We start from the raw sequence: 21,308 nt of genomic DNA, 5'->3' as shown, positions 1-21,308 counted from the left end.
ATCAGGCATTCCGCGACTACATCCGGAGTCACCCGGAGCTTGGCTTGGATGGTAGTGCATTTGGTCTTCTACACTCATGATCATTTGGATTGCTACCTTTAGAGTTTCTTACACTCACCCTTGGTAATCTTACAACAGACTTATCCCCTGACCTAGGCAGTAGGCCACTCCCAGCTCATTCACATTGAGAGCCACACCGAGTTGCGGTTTGGTGGTGTTTTTGGCACGGATTCTGTTTTGGTTGACAACAGAGGATTGTAGGCAGGAGATATAGGCAAGACGGCGCAGAAATATTGGTCTGGCGTTTCTTCTTCTCACAGGATCTTCACAGTGTAGAATGCTCAGTTTGGCTTCCCTTCTTCTACAAGATAATTACGGTGCAGACACCTTGGTTTGACCACACCTCTTCTCAGAGGCCCTTCACAGCGTAGACTATTGAGTCTGGCTTTCCCTTCATCTTGGATTACCCTACCTATTGATAAGAAACCATCCTGGTGGTTTGTGCGGTCTCTTGTTGATTGCTGTAGCTTACGGTAGATTCTACTGTGCAGAGTGTTTAGTCTGGCTTTCCTTGATTCGGAGGACGATTACGACGCAGATTACTACATCTAATCTTCCTAGAGTTTCACACAGCTTAGCTACCTAGCAACAATGGATTGAAGGTTCATGCAGTGGCTTCCGGTCATTCTCATGATGGTTCCTGGGCTTCTCCATTTTCTCCAGATGTTTTGACTACAAACACCACATATCCTATTGGGCAGTACACTTACACGTCTATTGGCACTGCTTTTACGACAAGGAGTTGTTTTCACACTTAGTTCGGGACTTTCACGCAGTATCTCCACCATGTATAGACGGAGTACAATAGTTTGCTACACTGCTTGTGACGACACTTTACCGTGGAGATTTCTTGGTGGTTGGGACACCCCAGACTGCTGCAGACATTGGAGCATACATTTTCACCATTTGCCTCACATCTTCAACTTCATGCGGTTTGTTCAACATAAGGTGCTGAGAGGGGATGTTAGACTTACACAACTCTACTGCTTCACAGGTCTAGGGCATACTTGTACGGCTAGTATGTCTCCGGGCTCCATAGTCTAGGTTGTACCTGGTCCGGCCGCCCGAGTTTGGGACCGATCGCCCACTTTTTTCTGATCGTCCACATATATTTTCATATATCATTTTTATGTTGGGTTGTGGGGATTTTTATCAGGCCTTTCCCTACCTCCCCTTGGGCACCTATTTACGGGGCCAGAGGGTACCCACTTCCACACACATCTGATTGTATGGACAAGGTCTTCTACTCATGGTAGTATGGGGGCTGATCGCCCCCTCTTCCTACACATAGCATTTTGGTGTCTACTCTCTCTCTCTCTCTCTCTCTCTCTCTCTCTCTCTCTCTCTCTCTCTCTCTCTCTCTCTCTCTCGCTCTCGCTTGCTTCTGCACACATGCATTCTCACAGATTTAGCATGATCAAGGTCCTCAAAACTGCAACAAAAGTATTCAAAAAGGATGTCCTATGGTCTAGGAACACTCTCTTAGGGTCGGGACGTCAAAAAACAACCAATTATGCACTCAAAAAAACATATTTAGCTTGCAAATAGGCCGTCCCGAAGCACCTTGAAATTGAAAATGATTATATTTAACTTAAAGAGCACAAGACAAGGAACACAATGCACATGTCGGAAAAAAACTTGGATTGCTAGAGCTTGAGAAAACTCTATTACAAAGTGCTTGAGAGTAGACGCTTTCAGTCGTACGCTCAAAAGCTCCAAAACTTTAGATAATGATACAAAGGATTGTGTTCAAACTTAAAAATTTGAACTTTATACATAGGACTCTTTTGGCCAGTGGTTGGCTTACAAGGCTCAAAACTCAAAATCAGAGAGTACAACTTATATATTACACAGATATGGCTCAGTAATCATTCGGCTTAATAATCATAGTTTCTCTTAGTTACAAGGCTTTCTTGGAAAAAATAATAAGAGTACAAAATTGATGGCTTTGTGAAGAGGTGACCAACTAGGAGGGTGCCCGTTTGATCCATTTGCTAACAATTTACATGATGACGCATATTCTTGTTTCAGAGGGCCTATGGAATGTTACGCAGGGCATTGATGTGTGTTTTCCTTTTGTGGATACAGGCTCCATTGAGAATGTTGCACGTTCTAACAGATCTAAGATTGCTAGAGTTGTTTTGCCTACAAATGAGAAATCTTGTTGGAATGTAAGAGATGTTCAGGCTCATATATTAATTTCATTATCTGTGAAGTGCACTATTACGGCTCACGTTCACTCAACAAAATCAACAAAACAGACTTTGGATACTATGGTTGGTCTTTATGCAAGTCGCTCTACATTGCTACTTAAAGAGCTAGAGTAAAAGATTATGCAAGAGGAAGATGACATGGACACTTTTCTTGCTGGTATCAAGGATATCAATGAGAAACTCATTTCTATAGGTGAAGTTATTTCTGTCAGTTCACTTACATAGACTATCCTCGATTTTTTTCCTAGTACATACAGACTTATGACTCAATAGAACCCTCAAACTGTCAAGTTTGATGCATTATGCCACATTGCTATTACATGAGTCACTTTCAAGACAAAACGAGGCTAAACAATGTGGAATTGAACAGGCTTTTGTTGCTTCTCAAAGAGGAAGTGGTAACAATACAACAACCACTTCTCGAGGTTCTTCTATGAGTAGCAGGTCACATGTGTCTAGTGCTTTTGTTGGCAGCAACTCATTTGGAAATTCATGTGAAAAAGGCAAGATCAAGATGTGTTGCCATTATTGCAAAGCTAATAATCACTTGATTAAGCAATGTCCTAAGTTGAAGGCCAAAGAAGCCAAGAAGAAAGAGGTTGGATCTACTACCAATGAAGTTAATTTAGAATCTTTCATAAATGAAGATGGTGATGATGATGTAGATGCAAAATGGGCATTCAATGTAGAGTGTACTTATGATCATTTTTCCCATGATGCATGTATGTCAATTCCTGCAGAGTCACATGTTTGGTACTTTAAAGCCGGTGCTACAAAGCATATCACTTCATGTCGTGAATTGTTTACTTCTCTCGAGGTTGTCCCTCACAAGAATACAGTCACTTGTGCCACAATGCCTCTTATCTGGTCAAGAGATTTGGACAGATTATGCTAACTACGGCGAGTGATAGTTCTTTCACACTTGTTGATGCACTTTATGTACCAGGGATAAAAAGAACCTTTTGTCTATATCTACACTTGCAAGACTTGGTCTTCTTGTCAAATTTGTGGATGACAGATGTGCAGTCCATGATCTCAGTTCTAGTGATGAAATTGTTGCATTTGGCATTCTGTGTCGTGGGTTGTATGGCAAGTGTGGGAAAAATTATGCAAATGCAGTTGTGGATTCAAAAGTTGTTCCAGATGCAAAACTTTGACATGCATATTTTGGGCATCTAAATTTTGTTAGTTTGCTACTTTTACAGAAATATGATATGGTTGCTTCTTTCCCTCCTCTTGAAGCACCTTCTAAGCATGTTCATGCAGACTGTATTTTGGGTAAGATGCAGCATTCAAAGTTTCCAAAGGATGGTTCAATAAGGGCTACATACAAGTTACAACTTGTGCAGAGCGATGTTTATGGGCCTATGCAAACTCCATCCTTGGGTAATTACCTATACTTTGTGACTTTCATTGATGATTACTCTAGGTATGCATGGGTTTATCCTCTTAAAGCTAAGTCCAAAGTGTTCATGTGCTCAAGTAATTTTTGGTTATGATTGAAAATATCTCTAAATGTACTATGGACACCCTCCGTTCAAATCGAGGGGGGACGTATATGTCTCATGAGTTTGATGATTATTTTTTAGTCATGAGATAAAACACCAATGTAGAGCGTCATATATGCCTCATCAAAATGGTGTTGCTAAAAGAAAACAAAAAACTTATGTAGATGCACGATGTATGGTCAAGAGCCAAGCTTTACCACATCCATTTTGGCTTGAGGTTATCATGTGTGCTGCTTATGTACTTAGCACATGTCCCACCAAATCCTTGTAGTCTAAGACTCCTTATGAAGCATGGCATGATAAGAAGACATCTATCAATCACATGCACGTCTTTGGTTGCTTAGCTTTATCCTTTGGTACCACAAAAGAAACACTGAAAATTGGATGATAATACTATCAAATGCATTTTTGTTGGTTACATTCCTGAAAGCAAAGGTTAAAAGTATACCATCGGCAAACAAAATGTATCTTGGTTTCACGAGATGTTGTATTTTGAAAGATTCTATTCAACCTTTGTTATCACATACCAACGATAGTAATGTAATCTCATAAGACATTTATGACACTTTATTGCCTCTTTTCAATCGTGGAAACTTAAATGTAAGTTCCAATGAGGCAAATGTACAACCTATAAGGGTTTCAAAAAATGTTATTGATGCAGATGTACATGATGTACTTGATGCAAAAAGGGCTAAGAATGAAGAGGCTAGGGGCATGGAAAAATGGTTGGTGCATACTTTGCATGACAATGAATTGGATGCATCTATGTCTAGTCGTACTCATTCAAGTTTTTGTCACACATTATATACATCAGATTGTCATATGCTTTGGTTGTTTCTAATTATGTGATAAAGAGGAATCTCTTTCTTTTGATGCACATAATTCAAAAAATCGGATGGCTACAATGTAATCAAAATATGATGTATTTGTAGAAAATGAAACATGGACTTTATGTAATTTGCCTCCTAGAAAAAAGGCCATTGGTACAAAGTGGGTTTACAAGTTGAAACGTAAGCCGGATGGTGAGATTGATCATTACAAAACCAGACTTGTTGCAAAAGGTTATGCACAACAAAAAAGCATCGGCTACAAAGAGACTTTTTCTCCACTTTTCGTATGACTAATGTTCGTTTTCTATGTGCATTGGTAGCTCACTTTGGATGGAATGTATATCAATGAGACAAATTGTTATTGCTTTCTTGAATGGTGATATATTTGAGAAAGTATATGTAATGCATTCTCGTGGTCTTGTCAAGAAAGATCAAGAAAAGAAAGAGTTGTCGGGGTATTTTGAATGTGGTCGGTGAGCCGCAATCAACACCAGGTTGCTTGTTGTGGGAAAAATGAGAGAAAAGATACAACAAAATGTTGTCATATACAAACAATGCTTTGGAACTTGATTTTTTATTACTGACAACTTATAAATTTGAATACACTATCTAACTATAACCAGGGATATGCGTTCTGCTTCCTTTCTGCTTAGTTGAGAGTGGAAGAGAGAGAAGCAGTGCCCTTTATTAAGGGAGCTCTTCTCTCATCCGTCAAGGTTGTTGGTCGCGGGGTAGAAGATCACAACCCTCCATCCCCTGGCATTTCCTCAGTGGAATCGACTGCAACAGTCGCCCAATTGCTGCCTGGTCAGCACATAGAACGTGCTTGCCATGCATTCAATCAAGTTGTGCCAACTCAGCTCATGGAAACCTGTGGGCTGCTTACCAAGTCAAGGCACATAATGTTTTCCAATCATAGCACTTGTAATGAATGCGTCGACCTCCTCGCAATCATTACCAATGATTGCACGCCCTGCCAGCACCCGTGATAAACCTCTCTAGCAATGGAAATATGCCAAGTCAACAAGCGGAATTCTCTGAATGGGAACTCAAATGCGAATGGGCTATGCTTGGCATGTGTGCTTTGACCATGTTGCGCATGCAACCGGTTGAGGTCGTCAATTGTAACCTGTTGTAGACTGTACGCGGGCACAAGTAGCGTGTTGGATGGCCCCCCTTCCAATGACCTTGACGGATGGGACTGGTCATTTATTGACCATTCCCTACCCCTTGCCTTAGAGGCCCTTTTGACCCTCGTTTCCTTCACTGCTTCTAATTTTTGAACCTTCAATGCAAGTAATTTGACCAGGTGTGCTCTTCACATAAAGGTTACTTGCTTTGAACAGGAGGAGTAGCAGCTACATAGGCTTGGTCGAGGAGGTGGGTGCTAGTGCTTTCCTTCATAGGGAGGCTACCATGGAGTTGATTCCAAATGGCAGAGGGGATATGTGACGACCCAGGAGTTGGGCCGTCAATGCGGAGAAGCGTGGTGGGCGAGTTTGCGGAAGCGTGCGGAGAACAAGGGCCCGGCTCGGACGGGACCGGCTCGGGGCAAGGTGCTTTTGTCTTCAAGGGCCTGGCTCGGACGGGACCGGCTCAGGGAGGGCCCGGCTCGGACGGGACCGGCTCGGGTCGAGGTGTTGTCTTCAAGGGGTCCTGGCTTGGACGGCACCGGCTCAGGAGGGCCCGGCTCGGACGGGACCGGCTCGGGTCGAGGTGTTGTCTTCAAGGGGTCCTGGCTCGGACGGCACCGGCTCAGGAGGGCCCGGCTGGGACGGGACCGGCTCGGGTCAAGGTGTTGTCTTCCAGGGGGCCTGGCTCGGATGGGACCGGCTCAGGTGGGCCCGGCTCGGACGGGACCGGCTCGGGCGTGGTTGCGTTCCATGGGTCGACGGTCGTGTTGCGTTTCGCGGGTCTTGCGTTCCGGTTCCCTAGCCCCACGTAGCCTCAGGCTCCGTCGCACTCACGGAGGGTCATAGCGTGCCTTGGGGAACCTTGCGTGGAGTCCCCACGGTGCACGAGTGCGTGGAGTGAGGCTAGCGTGTCTAGGTGGGGGGTCCCCTCCCGTGGCCGTTTTCGGGAGGCTCATACCCCTTATAGGATATGCATACCTCCAAAGTTCTACATACCTCCAAGGTCCTTTATGCTCCAAAGTTGGGTTTTCATCTTATGTCTGTGCACGAGATGTGCAAGTTAAGGATAAAGGTGATTTTCACATCGGACGCGTTGTCCATTTGGGATTGAGACTCCAGCAAGGCGGAAACGGTGGATAATTGTCTCTATAGGCTCCATGCTCTTTCTTCAGCAACGAGTACTCCCATAGACGATTTATGGCATTACAAATTTGGCCATTTGACATTGATGCTCTTCATCGTGCTTTTCATGAACAATTGATTGAATGCTTACCAGAGGTTGGGATTAAGCATGAGAAATGCATCACTTGAATTCGTGGGGAGCAACATAGAGAGGCTATTTAGAAGCACTTTGCACGCTGAGCTACTAGGGTTTTCGACTTGGTTCACATCGACCTTTGTGGACCTATGAAATCTATTGGGTTAGAGCTTGCGAATAACGGATTGCCCTTAGAGAATGGAGTTATGGAGCAGAAGAATAGGACTGAGGTTGAGATGGTGCGGACTATGCTCGAGCATCGAGATTTGCCAAAGTCTTTGTGGGTGGAGGCAGTTGCCACGACATTTCACATTATAAACCATTTTCAATTCCAAGGAAGACTCTGTTTGAGGCTTTGGTAAAACGCCCGATGTCTCTCATTTTCGGATACTTGGGAGTGATGCATGCGTCCACGTACCAAAGGGATATCGACTCTATGATCCAGTGGAGAAGGATGTTGTACTAGGGCGTGATGTGGTCTTCGACAAGCATATTCCTTTACAGGGGGCTTTCGCTCCCAGGTCTTCCATGACAACCCCTAAATTACTGATACTCGAAGCTCTCGATGATGATGTTTCTCTGAGGTCGACGAACCCTCTTCTCCAATTGCTATCGCTCAGGCCCCGAAGGAGAATGCACCTATCCATGATGATGCAAATGATAGTGGTTCTCACCATGGTGCTGATATAGAGAAGGATGTACCCATAGCTCCCATTTCCGAGGCAAACCCGACAAGTTACCAAAGTGGCTATTGGAGACTTTCACGAGATGTATCTACTTCATATTTTCCACCAGATTAGCGTGATACTGGTATTTCCGCGACTTCGAATTGCTTAGACAAATGGAGATTTATTGCATGTGAACAATGCTTTGATGTAAACAGTGATCAAGGACAACAACCCTCTGACAATTGAGAAGGCACTTTTACAACCGAAGTGGAAGTTGGCCATGCCAAACGATCTCGAATCCATCAAGAAGAATAACACTTGGGAGTTGGTTCCACGGCCTACCAAGTGGAAGGTGATCTACCAAGCGGAAGGTGATCAGTGTCAAAATGGGTCTACGAGACCAAGTACAAATATGATGGTCCCTTGGATAAGCACAAGGCACAACTCTTTGCCAAGGGCTTTTCTCAGAGACATGGTGTGGACTTGTAACAAAACCTTTGCCCTGATTGTGCAACCATTTGGATAGTTTTTGCCCTCGATGCCTTTTTCGGCTGGCTCGTGTATCGGGGATGGGTGTCATCTTGGCTCTTCTCAACGACGACTTAAAGAAGAAGGTGTATGTGAAGCAACCTTTAGGGTTCTTAACTCCATATCTCATTGATATGGTTCATAAGTTTTGGAAGAATCTCTATGGCCGGTCTGAAGCAAGCCTCTTGAGCATGGTACCAAAAAATAGATTCGTTATTCCTACGACAATCCTCTCATCGTTCGTTTGGACACCAAGATTTGAATTTTCAGTGAGGGAGGATTGGTGACTGTTATTATCCTCTATGTGGACAATCTTGTTATTACAAGTAGCCATGTTGTGCACATTTGCAATACTTTGGAGTGTCATAGTATGACCCCTCGGACGTAGTAGATGCTACATATTATTGGAAGCTAGTTGGTTCTCTTATCTAGGTTCTCAACACCCGATTTGATGTTAATTTCTCAATGAGACAACCTAGTTCCTTCATGCAGAGACTCACCAAGTGGCATATGGAGCAGGCTCTTCGAACTTTGTGGCATTTAAAACAATCAAAGTTGTTAGGCATTTTCTATGTGGCTAGAGATACGAACTCCAAGATTTTCTTCGAGTATGGAATGATTCAGATTGGGAAACATATCTTGATGGACGACGATCAACTACAAGTTACGCCTATTTGGGCTCAGTTGTTTGCAAAACTGCATGCGAGTCGGTGTAGTTAAGGAGGCTACTTTCAAAGATTGGCTTGCCACATCAAACGAACACAATCTACTTTGACGACCAAAGCTTTATAGCCATTGCGAGGAATCTGGTTTTTCATGCCCGGACCAAGCATATAGAGATACAGTTTCCATAATAATACAACTTTCATGGTTAGTGATCAGAGAAGAGAGAGCTCTATTGTGGGTGCCCAATGTGAGTGTCTCTCTCAAAATAACAGGCAAATCCTGCACTCACATTGGCAACCAAGCATCTATATCTCCCCTCTAGGCATTTCTCAAGCCCCGTCAAAAGCATAAAAACAACCTCTTGCACCCTAATTCTGATTAAAGTTAGTTCGAAGCTTGAGGGTGAATATGAACAAGATTCATCTGTAAGCTGTTGAATCTTGTTCATAGGCACCAAAATGTCGGCATCAGAAAACGAATTCTAGTCGACAAAAGAAGTAACTCGATCTGCAGGCGGTTCCGAGTGTGGAAGGTTTACTAAAGAAATCCAAAAATTTCCTCAAGCTGTACATTCAGCCTCTAAACATAGGCATAAATGAAGTACCTTGTCAGTTGCAGGGACTCCTCCCTCTCGCTCAATGATATCATCATGTGTAAAAAAATGTCCATTGTATGTGCAGCCATTATCCACAGGCTTAAAATCTTAGGGTGCCCAGAGCACCTCTGCAGTGATATTCGCAACTTCTGTGTCATCCTCCAAAACCTCTCTGATCTGCCTCAGAAACTCTTGCTTCAAAGCCCTCCTCTCTCTTTTTCTCAAGCCAGTGCCAATCGACAAATGCAATGCAAATTTGGTAACAGCATCTGCAAATGCGTTCTTCTTCACTGTCTGCCCATCTTCTCGCAATCGCATTGAAACCACAGGTGGCAAACAATTGCTGGCCATCTCAATCGGACTGAACTCCTTTGATTGGGAGCTACTATAATCAACACTTACACACATCTCCTCCTCTGGTGCGTTCTTCTGTTGCAACAGCGCAAGCTTCTTGACCACCTCAAGCTTGAAGAGTTTGTCGACAACGTCGACTCTTCCATAATAAGCCAACTCAAATATGCAATCCATCGCCGCAAGCTGTAGTGCTTGCAGCTCATGGTCAAGAAGCTCTACTATTTTAGAGACCCCATTATGCGCAAAGATCTCATCTACAACAACTGTGTGGCCAGCTGAAAGCATGTTTTTTATTACAGAAACAAGAATAAGCACATGACTATCAGCTTCTAAGTCCATCAAGCGGAGGATATTCTCTACCATCTTTGCCATTAAAACCAAGCTAACAAATATATCTCTATTGAAATCAATGAGCACGGAGAGAGCAAAAACTGCCTCTTTTGCCACCCTCCATGATGCAGCGCCTGGAGCAAGCAATCCCGCAAGCTTTTCAACCAATCCCGCTGATAAGATGGTGTCTTGAAGCAGGGAATTGTACCCTTTCTGTACAACAGATGCAAATGAGGCAATTGCCTTCACTTGCTCTTCCTCCTCTGAGCCCTTGGAAACGATGACAGCAACCTCACGCACCCTCTGTTGGTCAAGCCATGATTGTAATTCCGATTCCATGGATTGCCCAATTCTATCAATTTCATTCCCACGCACCTTGTTGGAGATACTGGCCAAGTAGTACTTCAGCCCACGCCTTTGTGCTGCTCGTTGTAGACGTTGCACTTGTGATTCTAAATACTGAATGAGATTGTACAAGCTCTCCAGCTTTTTCCTTGATTCTGAGTTTTGTCTCATGAACGCATAGGTCTGTCTTTCTTGTAAGAGGAGATGCTTGAGCCTGCCAATGAGGTTGTTTATGCTTTCAATGGTGGAGGGATCATCTTGTAATTGTTGGGCAGCACCCACAAGATCTAATACAGCCTTAGAAACATCTGAGGGACTGGCTACACTACATGTGTACTTCTGCAAATGTTGAGCAGGGCTAGATCGAGCTTGCAATGGATTAGGGTTATCCACATCAAGCACATCTTTTTGCAGCATGTTTGATGTGTCAGGCTGGTTCGCAAGCATGTTCATTGTACTCGCTTGTGAAACATCAACAATACAATCATGTGTCGCACTTGCCATATCAGATGTAGCATTGTCCGACTCTTCCATGTTTGGCCCCACAGGCTTGGTATCTGTTTCAAACCCTCCTTCTTATCATACTTTCTCTGAAAACCATCTTTGTAAAGAAGCACCTGGCGCTCATGCCCGGTTGAGCTTGTACACAATCAATTTAAAGAAGACCCCCCTGCACCAAATAGGAATTCAGTGACTCCAGTTTGAGTAAGGCAAAATAAGCTGATCTAAATTTCAAGTGATGCATGGGAGGGACATGACAAAAGTCCAGATTTACTCAGCGCAAAGCAATAAAATCAACAACATTAGGTAGACATGAGCTAAAATTGAGCTAGGTCGCAAACAACCAGAAAACCAACAAAGCTGCAAAGCAGGATTTCAAATGTGGTGCGTGGAAAGCAGGGGCACAGATCATGGCCAGATTGGAGTCGAAAATGGCTAAATCAGAGAAAGCTAAGTAAATGGAGGATCCAGCGTCTACAAAAGCAGATGAAAAATGAGAAAAAATAGGAGTCTGAAGGAAGTGAGGTTTACCTGCAGGGAGTCGAGGGCCAGATGGGCGCTGCAGAAATGGCGGAACCGGCTGGAGCGAGCACGTAGACATTGCAGCGCGTCGAAAATTCCGGAAGATGTGTAGGTAGGCTAGAGACTTTTCTCTCTCGCATCGGCAAGGCATCAAAAAGCTTTCGACGCTAGCACGTTGCAGTCTGCACTTAAACACTTCGCCACGTGGCACCCCACGGCTCTGAGGGCAACGGAGTACCTTTCAAACCTTTTAAGGTACACAAGCTCATTCCCTCTTACCACGTGGTCATTCCTAAAACAAATTCAAGTTCAAACATGTGAGTGTGTGTGCGTATCTTAATATATCCCCATAAGACACACGACATTCTCTCTCTCTCTCTCTCTCTTTCTCTCTCTCTTTTTGGTATCTCTCACCACACTACATTAGATAAGACACACCACATTCTCTCTCTCTCTCTCTCTCTCTCTCTCTTTTTGGTATCTCTCACCACACTACATTAGAATGGTTAAGCAAAAGTTATGGATGATAAAGCTTCAATATGACGTACCATTGGAAATTAAATAGGAAGCTTTCAAAAAATTTATTTGTTCTTGTGTCGAAAAATGCTTTGTCATAAAGCATCTCCATAGTATCAACCAACATAGATCACGCAAAAGGTGGTTTGATAACGCTCGAAAGTCTTTGATAAAGCTTGATGCAACTATGGACAAAGACAAGTATCAAAGTCATTTGCATACATACATAGAAGGCATTGATTCAAAAGAAGAGAAGAAGATAGGAAGTAAAGCAACAACTTTTTCAAGTCCAAAAAAAGGTACATGCATGTGGAAGATTTTGGAGAAACTTGAGGGGCAAGCGGGTTGAGAATTTTGGTAACTTGAGTTTTGTGGATATATACACACATTGTAGGCAATTATATGAGCAACCAAATGTTGAAAAAATACCATTTTGTGGTTCACTTCCATGTATGCCCTCTTTTTTTACTATTGAGGATGTATGCGGTGGGCTTGAAAAGTTGGCCACTCGCAAAGCGGGAGATCTTCAAGGTATCAAGCCGGAGATGATCAAATGGACGGGAGATTTTACCCATGAGTGGATGTGTGATATGTTCAACCTTGCACTTCAACATGGTATGCCTTATGATTGGAATACTAATTGGGTCAAGCATTTGCATAAAGGAGGGGATGTAAAGAATGTAAACAACTACCGAACTATAATGATTGGGTCTCTTATGGCAAAGTTGTTTGGGTGCATAATGGAGATGAAATTGAGTGATTGAGCTGAAGATAATGACAAGCGTGCAAAAAGACAAGCGAGTTTTCGTCGATGCCATAGCACCATTGATCATCTTGTCACTCTTCGTGTTCTCATGGAGGAAAGTCAGTTGAAAAGCAAGCAATTGTATTGCAGTTTTGTGGACTTTAAGAAAGCCTTTAATATGATTCCACATAATAATTTGTGGAGAAGGATGGAAGGACTCCAAGTGCCAAGTAAGGTTATGCTTGCGGTTTCTTGAATCTATGAGAAGGTGATGTGTCAATTGCGAATGGGAAGAGGAATTTCAAAAAAAACTGTAAGCACTATTGGGTTAAACAAGGATGTCCGTTGTCACCAACTCTCTTTGGTCTATGCATCGATCAATTCGAACAAATGGTACTTGACTTTATACAAGAAGAAGGCATTGAAGAGGTCACTAATTACAATGCGGTAATCATGCTTTTGTTGTATGCGGATGATGTAGTGCTTCTAGCACACACTTTAGAAGATGCACAAAAGCTTATGGTTGTCCTTGAGAGCTTTTGCTTGCATAGTGGGCTGATTGTGAATGAATCCAAAAAAGGTTATGCTTGTAAAAACCAACCATAAGGAGAAGCCATGCATTGTGTACAACAATGAGACACTTGAAGTTGTTAAGAGATTTAAGTACCTTGGCCTTGAGGTTCCGTCCAATCACAAGTGGCATGAATGTGCTATGCGTCGTTTGGAAGTGGGAAAGAGAGCACTATGCATTTGAGAACATGTGTAATGTGGGAAACATCAAGTGTTGGGTTCTCAAGAAGTACCTTTTTGATACATTGGTGACACTGGTTATTCTTTATGGAGTGGGCGAAAACTCTCAAAGTCTACTTGGAAAGAGTTTGAGAATGTCCAAAAGCGTTTTCTTACAAATTTTCTCCAAGTTAAGACACAAACACCATATATGATCCTACTTCTTGAGTTGGGATCTCTTCCAATTGAGGTTATGGACGTGGAAAGAAGCGTGGAATACATGATAAAGATGCGTCAAAACCCCTCACATCGGCTCCCTACAACTGCATGGGAAGCAAGCAAAAAAGTTCAAAAGACGCATAAAAGCAAGATCTTGAGCACGAGATGGATGCAAGACAATAAAGAAGTGGTTTGGGAGATGACATGCATTACACTTACTACATGATGCTTCAATTGACTCCCAAGTGAATGAAGATTTTCTACAACGCCAATGTATTATGGCTTAGGAGAAATCCAGTGGGTCACGCTTCATACATTACACCACCCATATTGCCCCCAACTACAAAACCAATTTCTTCGCTGAAAGAGGAAACTGTACTCACACTTACATGCTTGAGCCTGTCCCCTTGTCGGTAATACACACTATCACAGCCATTCGGCTTACCTCCCATTCTAGCTCCCATGTGAGATAGGGCATTCGGGCAATGGAGAAGAGTCAAATCAACTGTGCACATTATGCTCACTGCAAGTTCGAGAGTCTGAGTACCAGACACTACTAGAGTACTCAGCTTCTGGTCACGTCCGAACTTGCTTCTCTCACATTTTCAGCCATGAATTAGACCTACACACTTTCCACAGTCTGGTCTCTCCATTGCCACTTTCATCACCACAATTTTGGAGCATCGAGAGTCACTCACCAACCATACACATACTACATCACATGTAACTAGGTCATATTTGACCTCCGAGGATGATGCAAAGAGGGAAAGGGAGAGAAGAGTACATTCTAAGATGTACGTAAAGCCACATAAATTACAAGACTCAATGTATGTCAAGCTACATAATGACAATCACCATCAATAAAATAAGTTTCTTGAAGCATCAATTGGTGTTTGCACATTCTAAGATGTACGTAAAGCCACATAAATTACAAGACTCAATGTATGTCAAGCTACATAATGACAATCACCATCAATAAAATAAGTAATTTCTCGAAGCATCAATTGGTGTTTGCACTATCCAAGGTCCAATGTGACGCACTATCCAAGGTCACCTACAATGATTTGTAATGCATATACAGGGATACTTAGTCAAAAAGCCATTGAAGATATACCAAGAGACACTACATAATTCATAATCTACCTATACAAAAGAGTCCTTTGCCGTTCCCCCCACTGGACTCTCTTTCTCTCCCACTAACACACATGCACACACACACACACACACACACACACATTTTACATTGGGTAATTCAAGAGGTGATATTGTGGGTCTTGCCCTTGTAAGAAGAGTGTTGTCATTTGGATCCAACTACTGTTAATCTCTGTCGTGTTGACTTTCAAGTTCCTGTCTTTTGTTCAGTGTTTGGGAAAAGTGTGCCTCAGCGTAGCCTTGAGCCAGATGAAAAATCAAAGTAGTCAGTTGGAATTATGGAAAGAAGGAACAACCCTTTTGGAAAATTTAAGAAAATAAAGTTCACAGACCAAAATGGCAATTATTTTAAAAACATTTCTCTCTACTTTCTTCTTTAAATCTACATTAAAGGGAATTTTGTATTTTTGTGATTTTTTTTCCGACCACTGTAGCCCTGATTCATCACTTAGCTCTTCTCGCTTCCCTCTCCTATGTTGTTCCCTGAAGACTCCTGCGTGACTCTCTCTCTCTCTCTCTCTCTCTCTCTCTCTTTGACACACACACACACACAACTCAATTCGCGTCGTCATACAATGCTCCTAGGTAGCCTACCTATGCTAGGAGAGTTGTCCCCTCCATAATAGAGTAAATAGATTGTATTAGTGGTGACACATACCCCACAGAGTTCATAGACCGATTTTGGTCTCCTATATACATTAAAATATTTTCTCTCCCTCCCTCTCTCTCTCTCTCTCTCTCTCTCTCTCTCTCTCTCTCTCTCTCTCTCTCTCTGAATCTCGGAAGGTAGCATTAAGAGCATCACCATCTTTTTTAACCCACCTATTTCTCTCTAGCCCACTCTCTCTCTCTCTCTCTCTCTCTCTCTCTCTCTCTCTCTCTCTCTCTATACAGAACAATGTGTTTAGTGACCGGTTTTCTTTTAAAATTGTTCTCGCTCTTCTATCTCTTTATCTAGGAGGTCCTTTTCAAGCAATTGGTAAAACAATTCTAAATGTCTAAAAAAATGATCTTTTATGGTAAGACTTTGCTATACATGATAATAACGCATGGTGCTTTTTTAGCAGGTCTTTACTGCATCCAAACTCAAACGGTGCAGGCTTCAATGCCGGAGTGCATTATAGCCGTCTAGTTCCAAAAGAAGTAGTTGAAGAGATGATAACTCAAAAAAAAATTCGTAAGTTGAAAGGGAGGCTACTTACCTCCTTCATGAACGAGAATCAGTTGGAACCAATTGAAGTGCAAGCAATACTTGATGAGAGTGGCATCTCGCAGATGGGATACAAGACACTCTTCAAAGCATTAGCTAAAAAGTCTCAAAATAAACTATAGAGAGGATCATTGCTGCCAAAGCCATCACATGTAAAGGCTGCTCGCCGGCACGTAAACGATGAGGTGTTTGAGAAACTTGGATCACCATTCCATATTGAAGCAACATTCTTAGGCAAGGGCGGCAGAGAGGTACAATTTAATGAGCACAACAACCTCTTCGTTGATCTTGAAGCATTGCAAAGGTATGCAGTTCACTTCTTTGACATCAGTCGAGAGGAGTGCGATGGGGTTCTCAAGTTTGTTTTGAAGCTCGACGAGTGCGAGGTCTTGAAGAACAAGAAGCTGGAGAGAGTCACCATTACCCTCATGAACAGAGCTCTGGATCCATCAATAACAAAAGAGGATCCACGATACTTTAGCGTGCAATCCGAAAACAACATTCTAACTCTAGGATTATTTCAGGTATACTTCGTTCACTCTATGATAACAAAAATATTGATTATTTGGTTGTTGATTTTGTGTTTTCGTTTTTCACTGCAGGTTGATAAGGAAAATTTTGAAATCCTTGATTGGGTTTTTAGTCAAACCCAAATTCCTTCTATCATCAACGAACAAAGAAATGGAGCCGTTCTTTCAGTGGAAGGATTTGGCGACTACACAGTGGAATGGCACATGGCAGGTGACTTAAAGGCTCTTAAGTGTATGTACAACATAACACACAGAGTAGCTGTGGCAAATCCATGCTTATATTGCATGGCTGATGCACAATCTCTTGAGAGTGTACAATGGAATAGAGCTCCCAACAGACATCTTCAATATAAGACTTTTAAACCAGTGCTTGATATTCCTCTGAGTAGAGTTCACGTCTGTACACTTCATGCACTTTGTCGAATAATTGAAAAGGTGGTTCATTTGTACATATGTTTTGCATGGACATTAAAGCGAGAGAGTGAGTCGAAAAGAGTGATCAAAGCATTAGAGGGAGTGCTCTCAGACATTGGTTTGCATGGAGGCAATGTCAAAATCGAAGAGGACCCTAAGATGTCTCAAAGTCGGTACAAGGTACCGAGGAAAGCATCGATAGGCGGAGTGAAGGTTTCTTGAGTTTAGCCTCAAAGATTCAGATAGAGAAGAAAGGAGAAATCTATTCAACAAATGGAAACAGTTACATAAAGTGGTTAAAGACAATGCTGGTGGTGGGGCAATCCAGAATCACAAGGGGAACGTGTGGAAATCACTAGATAAAATTTTTCACTATGTTGAGCAGCATTCTTGGGACCAAAGTAAGCTCACATTATTTCAAGCAGCCTTGCTGGATTGGAAAAAGGCTTACCTTACTGGGTGGGGTGGGCAACATATCAACATTACATGGTGGGTTGGCATTCTACGTATACAAAACAAAATTTTAAATTGTACTCTACTTACCATTTTGTTTTATTTCAATGCAGCATATACAGTTCAACCATGGTCCATATTTTGCCAAGACATACGGCTCACTATCAATATGGTCCACACAAGGCATGGAAAAAACCCACTATATGGCAAGAACAGGTTATTTTAAGTACACTAGACACGGGGGAGGAAAAGATAAGGCCAATAGCCTATTAGAGTTACACCAATGGACTTATAGACGACTAATTCATAGAGTAAGGCAGAAGGAACTTCTTAAGAGTTCAAAAACTACACGATATTTACAACATATCCGCAAAGAGAAGAAACACATGGCTTGGGGAGCTTCAAATGCGGTGGAGCGCCATGCGAGGTGGCGACGGTCATGAGTCAGGAGCGGGAGAAGATGGACTTGAGCCCATCGTTTTTATCCTCTTCGATGCACCTCCTTCTTCCTCACTTTGTACCTCTTCGATGTGCAAGCTCTATAGACGAGCTCGTTCCTCTGTTGATGGCAGCATCCCCACGGGCATCAGGCGTCTTCTTTCCCTCAGAAACAGCCACTTGTTGTATGGATCTAAGCTTTCCGGGTCTTCAACCCCTGCAGCCAGAGCCTGAGCTGTGTAGGACATGAAATAGGGGGCTCTGAGTGCTTGGCACCCATACCCAATGCCAAATATGCGTAGAGCAAACTATTTCTCAATCACAATTAGTCTTTCTGCGTTTAGTGGGAGGGGGTTCCCACCACACAATCTTGTAATAACTTTCTTGCAAATAGTGGGAACTTTGCATTGTCATCGGAGTATTTATCTTGTGGTATATTATGACCCACATAAAAATTGTAATGAATTTATGGGTCGTAAGTGAGATGAGTATAATTGCCAAGTACTTGAATTGTTTCTGCAAACCTTTTTGTGGTTGAAACTCCCGATGTAGTGAGACAATGCCACATCCTTGCCTTGGACTCCAGTGACAAGCCCTTGCCATGAGCGTCCCGCTCTCTAAGGAAACTATCGTCATACACTAGCACCTGTCAACAAAAAAAATGATCATGATATTTTATCACTGGGCCATCTCCAATACCATTTGAATGCACGACAAAAGTTACCATCTGATTCTTGTCCATTTCCAGCATCAACCTCCCCCACAAGTGAATAGACTGACTATTCATTACCTGATCTCTGGGTGCCACAGGCCTACCCATGTTTTCCAAGCCGAGCTGTTTTGTTGTCGATTCAAGCTGCTCACTTGTTGGCAAATTGGCCTTCTGGACTTCGGTTCATTGAATGTATCTTTGATCAGTTGCCAACCTGAAGTGAACTGTGAGTCGCGGACAGCTATGTCAGCAATAAGATGTTGGTCCACTCCATCATCATTCACAAACCCCATGTCTGCCTCACAGAAATTCAAAATTGCAGCTAGACAGTAGTCCTCCCGTATATTGAGCTCATGCATGATATCTGTGAGCAGAACATAGTGGGTGTCGCCCGCCATAGCAAAGCTGGGAGCACAATTCAGAGGCAAAGTCACTTCCTTACTTGGACTTTCTTGCTTGCACCCTATTGCTGCATCCGCAAGAGAAACAAGAGTTAAGCTCGCATAAAATGTTTCCTTTAGTACCTCTACATGCTCCTCTTCTGGGTCGAACTGCACCTCCACATCCTCTACCTCTTCCTCCGGCGCCACTGGACAACTACCAAAAGTTGTTGACTGGGAAGTCTCTGACTCACCATCCGTCTGCAAGTATAAGTAATAGACAAACCAGTGGTAGAATTCAACTAAGTGACACTTTTTGAAGTGCTTCATACACATGTCTTGTACAAGAAGTGCATTGGAGGGACACTTTTCTAGACAGCGATTCAGTCTCCTTGAAGCACTCTTGTCACGGTCAAGGTCAGCTGGGTGCACATATCTCATGCCATCAACTATCATGGAATGGTCACAAGTGACTACCTCATACTGTTGCAAATGGTTTTGTAGGTACTCAAATGAGCAATCTATAATCCTCTTTATAGAAAACTCTGCATTAAACATTCCTGATAGTTCTGGTGCACGGTGATGAACACAGGCGTTGTATAAGAATGTGAATAGTTTTTCTTCACATGTATCCTCACTCACGTCTATCTCCAGGACTATGATCCCCATGAATGAAAGAAAAAGGAAGCCAAAACTATTTGGTGTCATAACCAAGCGAATATTGAGCCTCGGGTACCCCTCAAGGTCTCTATTCGCTTGGTTCTGTCCCGTGCGCTAATGTCATAAGAGGTGACGTCAGTTGAGTCAGAACCAAGCGAGTAGGGGCCCCAAGAATCTCCGAAGGGCCCTATTCTCTTGGTTATGTCCCGTGTGCTAATGTCATAAAAGGTTACGTCACTTGAGTTAGAACCAAGCGAATAGGGCCCCAAGAATCTCCGAAGGCCCCTATTCGCTTGGTTCTGTCCCGTGCGCTAATGTCATAAAAGGTGACGTCTCTTGAGTTAGAACCAAGCGAATAGGGGTCCAAGAATCTCCGAAGGCCCCTATTTGCTTGGTTTTGTCCCGTGCGCTAATGTCATAAAAGGTGACGTCACTTGAGTCAGAACCAAGCAAATAGGGGCCCAAGAATCTCCAAAGGGCCCTATTCACTTGGTTCTATCCTGTGACCCAAGCATTCAGAACATGTGGATAAGAACATAGCATTTAATGTTATCAGTGATAGATTTATAGGCCTACTCACTCACTATGCCCAAACTCAGGCACGGTCACATAAGGAGTAATTATTCCAACCATGCGGTTTGAGACTTTTAATTTTACCCTAACGCAGTGGCTTCGATGCGCACACAATTAACAACACACAGGAAGGGGAGAGAGGTAGGGAGAAAGAACCTATCTCTGCAATATCCAATGGTGCCGAGTTGGATGGTGATGTCATAGGCCGCCGACAGCAAGAACCAGAAGGTGGCGATGGCGATGTGGCAGCAAAGGACTCGACCCATTGGAGGTCGCTCAACGCAGGATCATGAGAGGTAGCCAAGGGGAAGAGCGTAGAAAATGCAAAGGCAACGACGATCTGTTTGTTCTACTTGGACATGGAGATGGCGACTGCAAGGGCGATCGGCATCTGACTCTCAACGTAGCATCATGAGAGGTGGACAAGGGAAAGAGCACAGAAAATGCAAAGTCAATGGCGATCTATTTGTTCTACTTGGAGATGGAGATGGCGACTGCAAGGGCGATCGGTGTCTAACTCTAAACGCAGGATCATGAGAGCTGGCCAAGGGGAAGAGCGCATAAAAGGCAAAGGCAGTGGCGATCTGTTTGTTCCACTTGGAGATGGAGATGGCAATTGCAAGGGCGATTGGCGTCTGTCTGACCCTAAACAGTCACTCAAAAAGGCACGTGGGCTGCGCTCACAAGGACAACCAGTAATACATGGTCTCAGATTCCCATGCAATATGATTTACCAACCACAATCTCGCGCATAAGTGAAGTTGTCACCCTCCCCGAGGTAAGGATTCTAAGTTTAGAGGCAGTACCCCCGCCAAACATTTCAACTATTCTGCCTCTTTTCGCGTCCTCTACTACGCATCATTCTAATTAGCTCTACCCCGATTGACGCTACGTGATAAGAAAACCATCCCAACTCTTTTTGTGCATCACCTCTTACTCTCGCACACCCTTCTCTTACTCCTATTCTGCAGTGCTTTAGTGATGTAGAACTCTACACACAGTGAAGAGGTATGCTACTTACTACCCTTTTGTGCACTTGTATTTTGTGTAGTCAGTACCAGGCGAA

The 21,308-nt window shown here is 43.2% G+C and overlaps 2 protein-coding genes across 2 annotated transcripts in view; both read right to left on the bottom strand.

The window, feature by feature from the left end:
• Positions 1 to 8,291: 8,291 nt before the first annotated feature.
• On the bottom strand, positions 8,292 to 11,675 carry LOC147435689 (uncharacterized). The gene is made up of 2 exons (XM_086488679.1): positions 11,521 to 11,675; positions 8,292 to 11,158 (listed from the first exon to the last, which is right to left on the bottom strand). The coding sequence occupies exon 2, from the start codon at positions 11,020 to 11,022 to the stop codon at positions 9,568 to 9,570; it is 1,455 nt and encodes a 484-aa protein (XP_086344805.1). The 5' UTR covers positions 11,023 to 11,158; positions 11,521 to 11,675; the 3' UTR covers positions 8,292 to 9,567.
• A 111-nt stretch (positions 11,676 to 11,786) lies between these two features.
• Positions 11,787 to 21,308, bottom strand: part of LOC147435688 (uncharacterized) — a 41,557-nt gene continuing 32,035 nt past the window's right edge. Inside the window, exon 4 of the transcript XR_015185102.1 lies at positions 11,787 to 11,803. The gene's annotated coding sequence lies outside the window, so the exon portion shown is untranslated. The remainder of the gene's footprint in view (positions 11,804 to 21,308) is intronic.

This window comes from Adiantum capillus-veneris, chromosome 18, assembly GCF_014529385.1.
Source record: "Adiantum capillus-veneris isolate H3 chromosome 18, ASM1452938v2, whole genome shotgun sequence".
NCBI lineage: Eukaryota > Viridiplantae > Streptophyta > Polypodiopsida > Polypodiales > Pteridaceae > Adiantum > Adiantum capillus-veneris.
Note: the sequence above shows the minus strand (reverse complement) of the source record. Positions and strands in the feature narration are given on the sequence as shown.